The following is a 13332-nucleotide window of genomic DNA, read 5'->3' as shown; positions in this document are numbered from 1 at the left end:
ACTATTCTAACTGTTTAAGATTTAACATCCTTGAAATGCAATGCACTTAAGGATGGACAGAAGTCTTTCAAAATATTGAAAACAAAGGGGATCGCCAATCTGGCCCAACATCTTCACCTTACAGATGAGGAAAAGTGAAGCCCGGAGAGGGGAAGTGACTTGCCAAAGGTCACAGAGCAAAGAATCAGAATCTGCCAGGCCTCTTGCTCCCGGTTGGGAGCTCTTAGAACTCCAACCCAAGAAAGCATTGTAATTACCTTTTCCACAGCATGTGAACGAGTAACATGCAGACATTGCAAGAGACAACACTTCCAACCAAAGTGGCTCGATTTTATTGCAGGGAAGGTAGGGAGGAGCAGAGCAAGTGAGGGTCTCTGTGGGAACCCCCATTGCCGAGTAGGACTGCCAGGCCCCAGGTCTGTCTGGAAGGCAGGAGAGGATCAGCGACCTGGAAGAGAGGAGAAATTAGGTGGGGCAAGAGTGCCATCTGCTGTGCACATGGAGGCATTGCAAAGCAGTAGAGGTTCACTAAGAGGCAGCTGTGGGGGTGCACACCACGCCAGCTAAGCCTGTTATTCTGGGTTGGCTGGAACCCATTAATCTAGCTCAGCCAATCACCACCGAGGCCTTTCTGGGAAACTTCCAGGGCTGCTGGGATGGAACTCCCTGTCCTGTTTTAATTCACGTTGGGAAGGCAGTGAACAAAATCACAAGCAAACAAATCTGCCAAGGTGACTTCGTAACCAAGAAATGCTGGGGCGCCTGGGTGGCTCAGTTGGTTGAGCCTCCAACTTCAGCTCAGGTCATGATCTCACAGTTTGTGGGTTCAAGCCCCACGTCGGGCTCTGTGCTGACAGCTCGGAGCCTGGAGCCTGCTTCGGATTCGGTGTCTCCCTCTCTCTCTGCCCCCACCCGGCTCACACTCTCTCTCTCTCTTTCTCAAAAATAAATAAACATAAAAAATTGTTTAAGAAATGCTCTCCCTGATTCCCAAACCTGGCTTCAAATCCATCACTGGAGAACCTCTTAAAACAGACTGAGGCAGATGCTGCAGGGATGTGTGGGGTAAAGTTCACCTGACAGGTGATTCTCACCGAGAATCTGTGCATCTGAGTCTTTCCACACTACGCGTGTTTGCTCACACACGCTCAGATAAAATTAGCTGCTATCCAGAATTTGCTTCAAAATGGCGGGGGGGGGGGGGGGGGGAGGGGTGGGTACAGTTGGTGGAGCATAGCTGAGACAACGATGGCAAGGACTTATAATTGGATCTGGGTGAGGGTAGATGGGGATTCATTTTCCTACTCGTACATTTAAAATTTGCATAATAAAAAAGCAAAGATAAATAAGTTAATTAAAAACTATGAGAATTATTCAGCCACAGAAAGGAATAAAGTACTGATACATGCTAGGGCTCTGATGAATACTGAAAATATTACACTAATGGAAATCGTATGGTTCCCCCCCCCCTTTATTTATTTATTTATTTATTTATTTATTTATTTTGAGAGAGAGCACACACAGGAGGGGCAGAGAAAGGAGAGAGAGAGAATCCCAAGTAGGCTCTGCACTGTCAGCACAGAGCCTGATGCTGGGCTCCAACTCTCAAACCGCGAGATCATGACCTGGGGCCGAAACCAAGAGTCAAACACCCAACTGACTGAGCCACCCAGAAACCACCCTTCGTATGGTTTCTCTTAAATGATACATCCAGAATAGGCAAATTCACAGAGGCAGAAGGCCGATTAGTGGTTCCCACGGGCTGGGAGAGGGGGCCATGTAGAGTGACTACTTAATGGGTTTGGGGCGTTTTCCTGGGGTGATAAAGCTTTGAAACCAGAGAGTTGCACAACATCCTGAACACAGTGGATGCCACTAAGTGGTACACTTCAGCGGTGCCCGGGTGGCTCAGGCCCATTGAGCATCTGACTCTTGGTTTCAGCTCAGGTCATGATCTCACAGTCCGTGAATTCGAGCCCCGCATCACTGGACTCTGTGCTGAAAGGTGGAACCTGCTTAAGATTCTCAACCTCTCTCTGCCCCCAGCCCTGTGTGCGCACACGCGCTCTCTCTCCCTCAAATAAAAAATAACTTCTTTTCTGATTTGGGATGCCTTTCATCCTGCCTCTGCCGCTCGCCTGTGCGTGGCTGGGATCACGTCACTTTCCCTCTCCAGCCTTGTGTTTCTCAACGGCACTGAGAGCACTGATCCACATCAGGGACGTGGCAATCACTGGAACTGAAACACCAAAGGCACTACCTGCGCAGTGACAGCTAGGGAGGGCTGTGCTGTGGAGGATTCTGAAGCTGTGGCTGGGCACAGAGGGAAGGAGTGTTGGCTCCATAAATCACGTCTATCCTGGTTCCACGGTGAACGGTTCTGGCACAGGGCACGTTACGTGCCTCTCTGCATTGTGTGAAATTAAAGGGGGCATCCAGCTTGGACACGAGGATTGTTTTTGTACTCATCTGGGAAGAGGGCACGGTCAGGAAGCTGATAGCCGTTCCGAGTGGGAAGAGAGACCAAGTTGAATTAACTTACCTGGTCAGTGCACAGGAGCATGAGACCCGGGGCACAGGCATCCTCTCAGATGGGACAGTTTATCAAACCATTGCTCAGAGTCATACACTCTATACTTAAACCCCGCTGATCATGAGATGCACTCCCCAAGTCATAAAAGGGAACCTGGGAGACATCTAACACAGTGCTCTGTGTGCTCTAGGAAGGCTGTGAGGATTCCTGAACTTAGGATTTGCATTAGATAATGAAATATTTTGTACAAGGGGCCTCACCCACCTGCCCCCGTTGGTCCATCTTGGGCCCAGGGGTCCAGGCCCTCATTACTTGGGGCCGAGGTAGGAAACAGCTTTTCCTGTTTTTCCCAGCGTCTCCAGCAGAAGGTCCACGCTGTGCTCAGAGTTGATGCAAACCTTCTTGTTGGGTAGGTCAATGTCAAACTCAACTCCTGCAGGAAGAGGAAGTCGGGGGGTGTGGGGAGGAAGCAGAGATCATCCCAGTCAGAGCAAGAAAGAGTCCAGGCTACAAAATTCTTATTCACAACCGCCTTCCCCTTTCCTCCACACCAGGTGCCAGCAAAATCTTAGGGCCAGAGGACATGTGTTACGCATTTTGGGCCACATGGACTCAGCTGCATATTCTTCTCTGTGTGTATCGCTTTTACAGTCCTTTAAAAATGTAAAAACCAGGGCACTAGGGTGGCTCAGTCGGTTAAGCATCTAACTCTAGGTTTCAGCTCAGGTCATGTTCTCACAGTTCGTGAGGTCAAGCTCTGCGTCAGGCTCTGCGCTGACAGCACAGAGCCTACCTGGGATTCTCTCTCTCAGAAAAAAAAAAATAAACTTTAAAAAAATGCAAAAACCATTCAGCTGTACAAAAACAGACTGTTGGCCAGATTTGGCCCATGGGCTATAGTTTGCCAATCCCTACTCTAGATTGGGCTTCCTTCAAGTTTTTTTTCTTCTTTTTAATTTCAAAAGTAAAATACAGGTATGCCTGGGTGGCTCAGTCGGTTAAGTGTCCAACTCTTTTTTTTTCTTTTTTTGTTTTTTTTTTCTTTTTAATGTTTTTTTAATTTATTTTTGAAGGAGAGAGAGAGAGACACACAGACAGAGCATGAGCGAGGGAGGAGCAGAGAGAGAGGGAAACACAGAATTCGAAGCCGGCTCCAGGCTCTATGCTGTCAGCACAGAGCCCGATGCAAGGCTGAAACTCACGAAACGCGAGATCATGACCTGAGCCAAAGTCGGACACTCAACCGACTGAGCCACCCAGGCGCCCCTAAGTGTCCAACTCTTGATGTCAGCTCAAGTCATAATCTCACAGTTTGTGAGATCAAGCCTCATTTTGGGCTCTGCACTCGCAGGGTGGAGCCTGCTTGGGATTTTCTCTCACCCTCTCTCTCTGCCCCTCCTCACCCTCTCAAATAAATAAACTAAAAAAAATAATAATAATACAGATACACCATTAAAAAAAGGCAAACGTGTCTGAATAAAACTAGAGCGTTAAGGCTCCCTACTATCTCCTACCTCCAGAAGTCACTACAAACAGCACGGCATCTACCCAGTCTTTTTTGCAGACAGACAAATGAAAAATAATTCCCCCAAAGGGCATCATACTGTATACACAGGTCTTGCTATATTTCACTTTCCGATGTCTGGGATACCTTGCCCATCTTAGTATACACAGGCTTACATAATTTTTTAGCAGCTACACTGCATTCCCTAGTGTGGATGTACCATACACCCACTCGGTCCCCTGCTGAGGGACACTGACATTGTTGCCTCCAATTTTGCACTATTATCACACAATGGCTGCAGTAAGCACACTTGAGCATAGCTTATAAAACTTGTCCAACTATTTCTATGCCATGAATTTACAGGATGGAAACTGTGGGGCAACAGACTGGCACGTGTTAAATGTTGATATTGTAAAACCACCCTTCAGAAGGACGGTGCCAATGTCAAGCCACCCACCTCGCCCCCAGAGCAGTACATGGGAGTACCTATAATGTGTTTTGTTGAGAAGACAGAATGCAGAGAGAAAGCCCCTGATAGGTTCTAGGCCTGGCTTCATTATTGACTTGTTGGATGGCCACAGGCGGGTCCTGCCCATTAGAGGCCTCAGTCTCCCCATCTGTACATGAAGGAATTGGGGGTGGCCAGCCACTATGGTCTCTCCGGTTCACATATGCCATTAGTTTGTGAATCCTCAGGCCCAGAACTGTTCATCTAAGACCCCAACTCAGAAAACCCTTCTACCTCACCTCAAGAGGCCACCCAGGAGGGGACAGTAGTGAAAGACAGGGAGAAACCTGTCCCAGTTCAAAGGGAGATCCCCAAATGCTTGAAGAGCCTTAAAAAGCCCATGACACAGGATTTTTTTATTTTTATGTTTATTTATTTTTGAGAGAAAGAGAGATAGAGCATGAATGGGGAAGGGGCAGGCAGGGAGGGAGACACAGAATCTGAAGCAGGCTCCAGGCTCTGAGCTGTCAGCACAGAGCCTAACGCGGGGCTTGAACTCACAAACCGTGAGATCATGACCTGAGCTGAAGTCAGACGCTTAACCGACTGAGCCACCCAGGCACAGGATTTTATCATAATGTCTGAATTTGTACCTAATGGATACCAAGGGAGGGAAAAAAAAAATGCAGTGTGTCCTAGCTACACGCTGGATTTTTGTCTTTCATTTCAGAAGTGTCTCCCTCCTCTTTGGAATAAATATTTTGGTGGCATCGTAGAGCTGGAGGAAACTCTGGGATCATCTAATCCAGTGGGTTTCAAACTGTTTTCCCTGCAGCCCAGATTCCAGGTCGGGTGTCAAGAGTGACATAGACGCACCCTCCCTTCATCCGGAGTGTGCCTCTTGGTATCCGAGGGGCTTCTGAGCAGTTTCATTCTTAAAATATCCACGGTGAAAGCTGACACAGGCTGACAGGCCCATACCACAGCTGGGGAAACTCAGGCCCCGGGAGAAGAGGCCACAGTCACACAAGAAAAGTCAGCAGTCACGTTTTCCCCACTGCCTCAGATGCTTTCAAGCTAAGATTCCAGTTTAGGGGACTCAAAACCAGCCATTGACTCACTTCGGGCAAGTCACTTCCCCTCTTGGGCACTGGTGTCAACATCCCCATTCCACAGATGGAAAGGACAGCTCAGAGGAAATGTTCCAAGTGCTAGTGAGAGCACATCCATGTGGAAGCCCCCTGAAAACCGGGTATTATCTAGGGTCATAAAAATGAAAATCTTATCAAGAAATAAAATAAAACTAATTACCTCATGGAGCCCCAGGGCCAGATCCCAGCCCTCTCTGGGCTTCAGTTTCCCCAGCTGAGAACTGAGGAGGCTGGATGAGAATAATCATTTTCTTTTTTATTTATTTTTTAACGTTTGTTTATTTTGAGACAGAGATAGAACATGAGCGGGGGAGGGGCAGAGAGCGAGGCAGACACAGAATCCAAAGCAGGCCCCAGGCTCTGAGCTGTCAGCGCTGAGCCCGACACGGGGCTCGAATTCAAGGACTGCGAGATCATGGCCTGAGCCAAAGTCGGACGCTTGACTGACTGAGCCACCCAGGCGCCGCGAGAGTAATCACTTTCTAAATATGTCCAAAAGGGGTGTGTTAGGAGTTCTGCACATGACTTGAGCCAAAGTTTATTTTTTTTTAATATTACAATTTTAAAAACATTAATAGAAAATGACACTCAAATGTACCTTATCAAAAGTTACCACACTGAAGATCACCAACATATTAACTAGTTCTGCCAGGACTCTGAGGTAGATTGTGGGGCCGAATCCCAGCTCTGCCACTTACTGTGTGATCTCAGCCACATTGATTAACCTCTCTGAACTTCAGTTCCTCCTGCTTATAATGGAGATAGTCCAAGAAGCTACCGAAATGGTTGTGGTGACAGGTAGATGACTTGATCCTCAGAAGCCACTAAGCAGAGTATTTGACACATGCTAAGTACTCACTACATCGTAGTTTTACTGTTGCTATCAGCTTCAACTCAAGCTTCTGCCCCACCTCTGCATGCACTTGAGCATGACAGAAGTGCCTCGGTCTCCCCCACCTCGCTCCTAACCCTGGGCCGCTCACTCACCTCCCAGCTTGTTGAGCACCCGACTGACCGCATTGGAGCAGCCTTCACAGGTCATGTCCACAGAGAACTCGTGTTTCTAAAACAGACAAAGGGGACCATGAGCTAAGTCGTGCAGAGCGACCCAGATACCCCAGCAGTGCGCAGGTCCACCCAGAGACCAAGACAAAGGGCAGAGAGGGCAAGATCTGTCATCAGACTCACCAGTGGCCTGATTCTGAGCCCTTCTAGTAAACTGTAAAGTGGAGGAAGGAAGGGTTTCTCCATCTTACAGGTTGTTGTATTAAATGAGGTAATCCATATAAATCCGTTAGGAGTGTCTAGCACACAATGAGTAGAACCACGTGAGAAGCTAGTTTCAAATGCTGGTTTCTAGTCTTACCTTCAAAATCTTGATTCTTGAGTTATGGGGTTGTCTCAAGACATTGATAACTCTGATATGGGGTGGGCCCACGCACTCTGAGCAATGCTGATCTGGTGGTCTTATCTACGCATCGGAAGATCACCTTCTGCATTAGAATCCCTTGAGAACTTCCAAAACCCACCAGTTCTGATCAACAAGTCTGGGCTGGGGCGTCTGTTATGGCTAATAAGCTTCACTGGTGTTCGGACACACAGAGATCACTGTTGTCATCCACATGCCTGCCAGAGGCAGCCCCTGAGTCCTGGGAAGGGAAGGGAAGGGAAGGGATTTGCCTGGGCTCCCAGTGAGTTGGAGGCCGGGCCAGTAAGGGGACTCAGACTCCTGGACTCTTCATACAGGCTCAACATCCTATAGTCTCCAGGGTATCTGACAAACCAAGTGCATGAAGGCAAGCTTTGTTGAGTTCATTGCCGCAATCCAATACTTGAACAGTGAGTGCCTGGCACAGAGTAGGTGCTTGAGTTGGGTGAATGGATGATTGACACGGCTGGTTGAGGGTCTCTGGGTCCTTCCTTTGCTTTCAGACAAGGATTACTTATACCAATACATCCTTTATTTTAAAATCTCTGGAAATAAGATGAGCTTCAGTTCCCAGGTCTAGCACTTACAAGCTGTATGATTAAGTTACTGAACTCCTCTTGCCTTGGTTTCTACATCTGCAAAATGGGGATGAGAGTCCCTCTCCAGGTTAGTGAATGGGACAAACATTTTAAGTGTGCTGGCCAGCATCCAAGATGGCTCCAGTGATCTCCGAGTCCTGAGTATTTATGCCCTTGAGAAGTCCCATTCCACTATGTCTCAGGGCTGGGTGTCCAGTAGAATAGGGTTGAAGTGATGTTATGTGACTTCTGAGACTAGGTCATAAAAGACATTGTGGCTACTTCCTTGCTCTCTCTCTGGGATCATTCACTCTGGAGGAAGCTGGCTGCGACTTTTTTTTTTTTTTTTTAATTTTGGGTGTGGGGAGGGGAAGAGAGACAGAAAGTAGGAGAGAATCTTAAGCAGGCTACACACACAGTGCGGAGCCCGACATGGGGTTCGATCTCACTATGGTGAGACCATGACCTGAGCCGAAATCAAGAGTCGGATGCTTAACCCAGGTGCCTCTGGCTGCAAAATCTTAAAGACCCTCAAGTGACCCTATAGAGAGGTGCTCATGTTGAGGAACTAAGTCTCCGGCCAAAAGCGAGGTGAGGGAGCCATCGTGGAAGCAGATGCTCCTTAAGATGAGTACAGTCTGGGCCAACATCTTCATTACAGCTTCACCAGAGATCCTGAGCCAGGAACACCCCACTGAGCTGCTCCCAGATTCCTGACTCTCAGAAACTATGAATTAATGAACGTTTATTGTTTTAAACTACCAAGGTTTGAGATAATTACTCAGGAGCAACATATAACTAAAACGTGACGTAAAGAGGTTGGAGCCTACCAGTAGTTTCCACGGGGTGAAAAATTAGTTGTTGGATTATTATTTTTAGTTTGTTCCAATCTTTTTTTTTTAACTTCAAAAAAAAAAAGGCTACATTTTTCATACAGCACTTCAAAATATTTCAAATTTGTTATCTCAGTTGGAATTCTGGACATAGCAATGTTTCTTGCTGGGAGACCCCAGGCAAAAATCCCTGTGCCTTACTGGCCCCAGTCAGGGGTATATAATACCTTATCCATACCAAAAAGGTATTAGCCAACTCAAGTTTTCTCAACCTCCGTGCACACAGGAATCACCTGGGGGCTTGAGGACATGGGACTCTGCAGGTGGCTGCCTCAATCAGCATTGAGGCTCTGGGGTGGGCCCTGGGCCCCTCCATTTTTAACTCACTGGGGGGATACCAGGAGGCAAGACCATACCCCTGCAAAAAATTAGACTAATGGCGGTGCCTAGATGGCTCAGTCTGTTGAGTCTCTGACTTCAGTTCAGGTCATGATGTCATGGTTTGTGGGTTTGAGCCCTGCATTGGGCTCTGTGCTGACAGCTCAGAGCCTGGAGCCTGCTTCAGATTCTGTGTGTGTCTCTCTCTGCCCCTCCTCTGCTTGTGCCTTCTCTCGATCAAAAATAAATAAATTTAAAAAAATTGGATGGGGCGCCTGGGTGACTCACTTGGTTAAGCGTCCGACATCGGCTCAGGTCATGATCTCGCGGTCCGTGAGTTCGAGCCCCGCGTCGGGCCCTGTGCTGACAGCTCAGAGCCCGGAGCCTGTTTCAGATTCTGTGTCTCCCTCTCTCTGACCCTCCCCCATTCATGCTCTGTCTCTCTCTGTCTCAAAAATCAATAAACGTTAAAAAAAAATTAAAAAAAAAAATTGGACTAATGGCTTCTCAAGCTCTTTCCAAGTCTCAGAACATCTTTGGGTCTGGCTTATCATCATGGGGTCCATGGGAAACTAAGACCAAGAGTTAGGAGTTTGGCTTTCAACTATTTTATTGAGGCCAGATCTGCAAAAACTGCCTTAAAGAAAATGGTCAGTTTTTCTTTTCTTCTAGTTAAACCCCACTCATTCCTTCAGCTTGTTGGAGGACACTATCAGCATGACCTGGGAGCTTGCAAAAACGCAAAATCTTAGGTCCCACCGCAGGCCTCCTGAATCAGAATCTTCATTTTAACAAGACATCCAGGGGGCACCTGGCTGGCTCAGTCGGTGGAATATGCGACTCTTGATCCCGGGGCGGTGAGTTTTGAGCCCCATGTAGGGTTTTACTTTAAAAATAAAAATAAATAAAAATTAAAAAGACACCCAGTTTATTTCTACCCACATTACAGTTTGAGATGCTGTTCTAGAAGATGAATTGGCAAACTACACCCTGCCTGTGACCTGGTCTTATGAGGTTTTACTGAAACACAGCTAAGCTCGTTGGTGCACTTTCACATTGGAATGGCAGAGCTGAGTAGTTGTAATGGACCACGTGGTTCATGAAGCCTAAGGCATTTTTTTTTTATTTAAAAAAATTTGTTTTAACATTTATTTATTTTTTAGAGACAGAGAGAGGCAGAACATGAGCAGGGGAGGGGGAAAGAGAGAGAGAGATACAGAATCTGAAGGAAGCTCCAGGCTCTGAGCTGTTAGCACACAGCCCGACGCGGGGCCCAAACTCACGAACTGCAAGACCATGACCTGAGCCGAAGTCAGACGCTCAACCGACTGAGCCACCAAGGTGCCCCAAGCCTAAAGCATTTTTAAGTATTTACCTGGCCCTTTAAGAAAAAGTGCGCTGACCCCTGCTCTAGAATAACCATCAGACAATCGATTTATCGATTGGGTATTTATCAATACCCAATCAAAGCTTTAAAGGGTTCACAAGACCAAGATAATACCTAAATCTATTTATTGAGTGCCCGTATGTGCCAAATGCTCTTTGTACGGTATCTTGAGTTAGTCCTCGCTCAGCTTGGAAAAGGAGCTAGTCACCCTGTTTTTCTCCTGAAGTTCCCAGGGGTTCACTGAGCTGCCCATGGTCACATGGTAAGTCTGTGCTGAGGCGTGGGATGTGAACCCAGGCTCTCCTGGCTCCAAGGCCATTTTAGCTGTGGAGCAGCCAACACACTGCCAGCTGCCACTCCATGACGGTGACTCTCAGCAGGAGCTCTGGGAGTGGGACACCTTGCGAAAAAGCACAAGTTTATGCTGCCCAAGAACCTAAAGGCAACAAACACGGGCAGCTTTCTGCTGCTGACTACAGAGAGCAGGCCCCCTTTCAGCCTCCACAGTACAGAGGTCAGAAGCCAGAAGGCGGCTTCTGGGTGGCAAATGTTACAATTCAGTGCTCTTCTCCTCTAGTTGGAGTTGCAAAAGTCGATTTGGGGGTGGGAGAAAAATCTACTTAATGGGCAGAATAATCTATTCTTTACAGAGAAGCCCAAGGCCGGCCGGCCCCCTGTTGCCTCAGTCCCTCAGAGCCTCCCCCCATCACCTCTAAGACGGGTCCTTGAAAGCAATGAAAAAAAGTCTAGTAAACTGTACGACTCCTTAATTGAATCTCAGAACTGGAAGGGCAGGGACGCAGTGGGGTCACATTGTCCAGCCCCTTCCCAGGGAAGAAATTCTTTCTCGAAAATCCAGGCTATTCAGTCTTTGAGCACAATGTCGATAAGCAGTTTACTAACGCTAATATTTGAGTGCAAACTACATGTCGGGCATTGCTCGAAACCCTCTGTGTGCATTACTGTGTTTAATCACCACAATGTTCCCAGGAGATGGCCTCATTATCCCTTCTTGACAGAAGAGGGAGCTTAAGTTCAGACGTTAGGTCACTCACTCAGGATGACACAGCTAGTGAGTAGCAGGGCCTAGGCCTTGTCTCTTCCAAGCCTAACCTCTCAGCCACTGTGGTCCTTGTTAAAGTGGGGTTAACACTTGCCCGCCTATAGGTCCTACCCTATTTGTCCGATGTCTACACAAGAGCTACCATTTCTTGGGGACTAGCTATGTCAGTGGCTATGCTACATATTTTATATTTTACCTGGCATTTTTCCAGGTAATACTAACAATAGTCCTCTGAGATCACGGTTTTTATTCCCATTTTACAGATGAGGAAATCAAGGCACAGAGAGGCAAAGCAACTTGCCTGAGGTCACCCAGTTGACAGGCGAGGGCACAGATTTTTCAGAGGCTTCTGAGATTCCAAGTTTTTGTTGGAGAATCCTCTCGTGTGACACGCTCTTCCCCTCTCAGTTTTGACCACGGGTCCCTGAACTAATACCGCCTTCCTTCAGCTGCTCATCTTGTGATATGGTGCCTTCATTCTGATCATCCGCTCTGGAGGGTCTTTCGCTTGTCAAAATCCCCAGAAGCGAACCCAGAATAGAGTGATTCTCAAGCTGGCCTTTCCTTCACTGCCACCCCCTACAAAAACCATCACTATCCCAGTCCCAGGGGGATTAATGCTGTCCTCTTAACATTGCTAAAGGCAGATCTGCTCAAGTAGGAGGGCTGATTCTGTCGCGTTCTTTGTCCATACTTTGTGTTGTCTGAGGATTTGTCTCAAGGCACTTGGCAAAACCCTAGGGAAATGACACCTGAGATGTTTGTGGCTTGGCCCAGGGAACTTCTTGCTTACCTGTCAGCTCCCCAAAGCTAGGCTGCTAAGACACAGGGTATCTGTGGGACACATCTGCGTATACGCTTGAAGCAGAGCCATTAACTAGGCACCCTGGAGGAAATTGGTAAACACCACATGACCCCAACCAGGATCTACAGGATGTAACTGACATCACAGTTTATTCCCAAGCCGGTGTGACCACTTTTGTCTGGCACTTCCCAAGTGATCAGGCCAGGAGAGACTGGGAGACTAAAGATAAGGGGCTTAATCCTGGCTCCACCCAACGCCTGCGAGACCTCCCTCCAGTAAGTCACTGGGCTTTTTCTTTTTTTTTATCTGTGAAAGTCCTTAATTCCTTATCTACAAAATGAGGCCTTGAGCAACCACGTAAGTGCTTTAAGACTGAGTGAACTTCAAAGGCTAAGACCGGCTCATTCCTCCCCAAACTCGGTCATTGAGCAACTGGCAACTTTGAGCAGGTCCCTTAACCTCTCTAGGGCTTAGGGGTTCAGGTTCAGAAAGTGATCCGTAGGAAAGGTTAAAAGCACGGTCTCCATTCAGCGCTGAACTGAAAATCGGCCAGAGTGGGCAGGGGAAGGGAAGGAAACCACGGACCTCTGAAAACCTGCCGCGTCCCGGAGGCCACAGCCACGCTCCCCCTCCCCCCACCATCTTCCCCCCTCCCCCATTCCCCCTTTCAGGCCAGGTCCGCGGACCGGCACAAGCAGGGCGAAGGCGCAGGGACTAGACGTCCCAGTTCCAGCTCGCCACCCGCTCGGCGACTGTGCCCTTCCCTGGGTCTCAGTTTCCCCATCTATGCAAGGAAGGGCTGGGCTTGTAACCACTGGAGGCCCTGCAGCTCCGATGTCCTGAAGCCTGACTCCTACATAAAACCCCTTTCGGATCGGATTTTCTGGAAGGTCGCAGAAGCTGGGAGTAGATGGGAAGAGAGTGAGAAGAGAGACAATAACTCCGGCTGCGGCCTGAGCCCTTGAAGAGCGACGTGTGGCCGATCGGCGGTGCAGCGGAGGCGCAAGCCGGGGGCCCGGGTCTGCGCGGGGCGGGAGCTAGCAGGAACTTACCGGCATGACTGTGGATGTGGTGGTAGCGACGCCTGGGCTGGCTCTGAGCTCTAGCGCCGCTGTGCTTCCGGGGCTGGGTGCCGAGAAGCACCGCCCCTCACGCGAAACCCCGCCCCCTTCGCCGCGGCCGGCCGTTAGGCCCCGCCTCCCTGGCCGCGCGGGCAGGAGCCG

The 13332-nt window shown here is 48.5% G+C and overlaps 1 protein-coding gene across 1 annotated transcript; it reads right to left on the bottom strand.

The window, feature by feature from the left end:
- Nucleotides 1-309: 309 nt before the first annotated feature.
- On the bottom strand, nt 310-13270 carry ATOX1 (antioxidant 1 copper chaperone). Its single transcript, XM_042948657.1, has 4 exons — nt 13162-13270; nt 6624-6699; nt 2798-2966; nt 310-448 (listed from the first exon to the last, which is right to left on the bottom strand). Exons 1-3 carry the CDS (start codon nt 13165-13167, stop codon nt 2842-2844), a joined length of 207 nt encoding a protein of 68 aa, XP_042804591.1. The 5' UTR covers nt 13168-13270; the 3' UTR covers nt 310-448; nt 2798-2841.
- Nucleotides 13271-13332: the final 62 nt, after the last annotated feature.

This window comes from Panthera leo, chromosome A1 (genome assembly GCF_018350215.1).
Source record: "Panthera leo isolate Ple1 chromosome A1, P.leo_Ple1_pat1.1, whole genome shotgun sequence".
Classification (NCBI taxonomy): domain Eukaryota; kingdom Metazoa; phylum Chordata; class Mammalia; order Carnivora; family Felidae; genus Panthera; species Panthera leo.
Note: the sequence above shows the minus strand (reverse complement) of the source record. Positions and strands in the feature narration are given on the sequence as shown.

Coding starts and splice junctions, on each gene's coding strand:
- ATOX1 (XM_042948657.1), bottom strand. Junction 2,967..6,623: donor GGTGCTCAACAAGCTGGGAG/GTGAGTGAGCGG, acceptor CTCTTCCTGCAG/GAGTTGAGTTTGACATTGAC.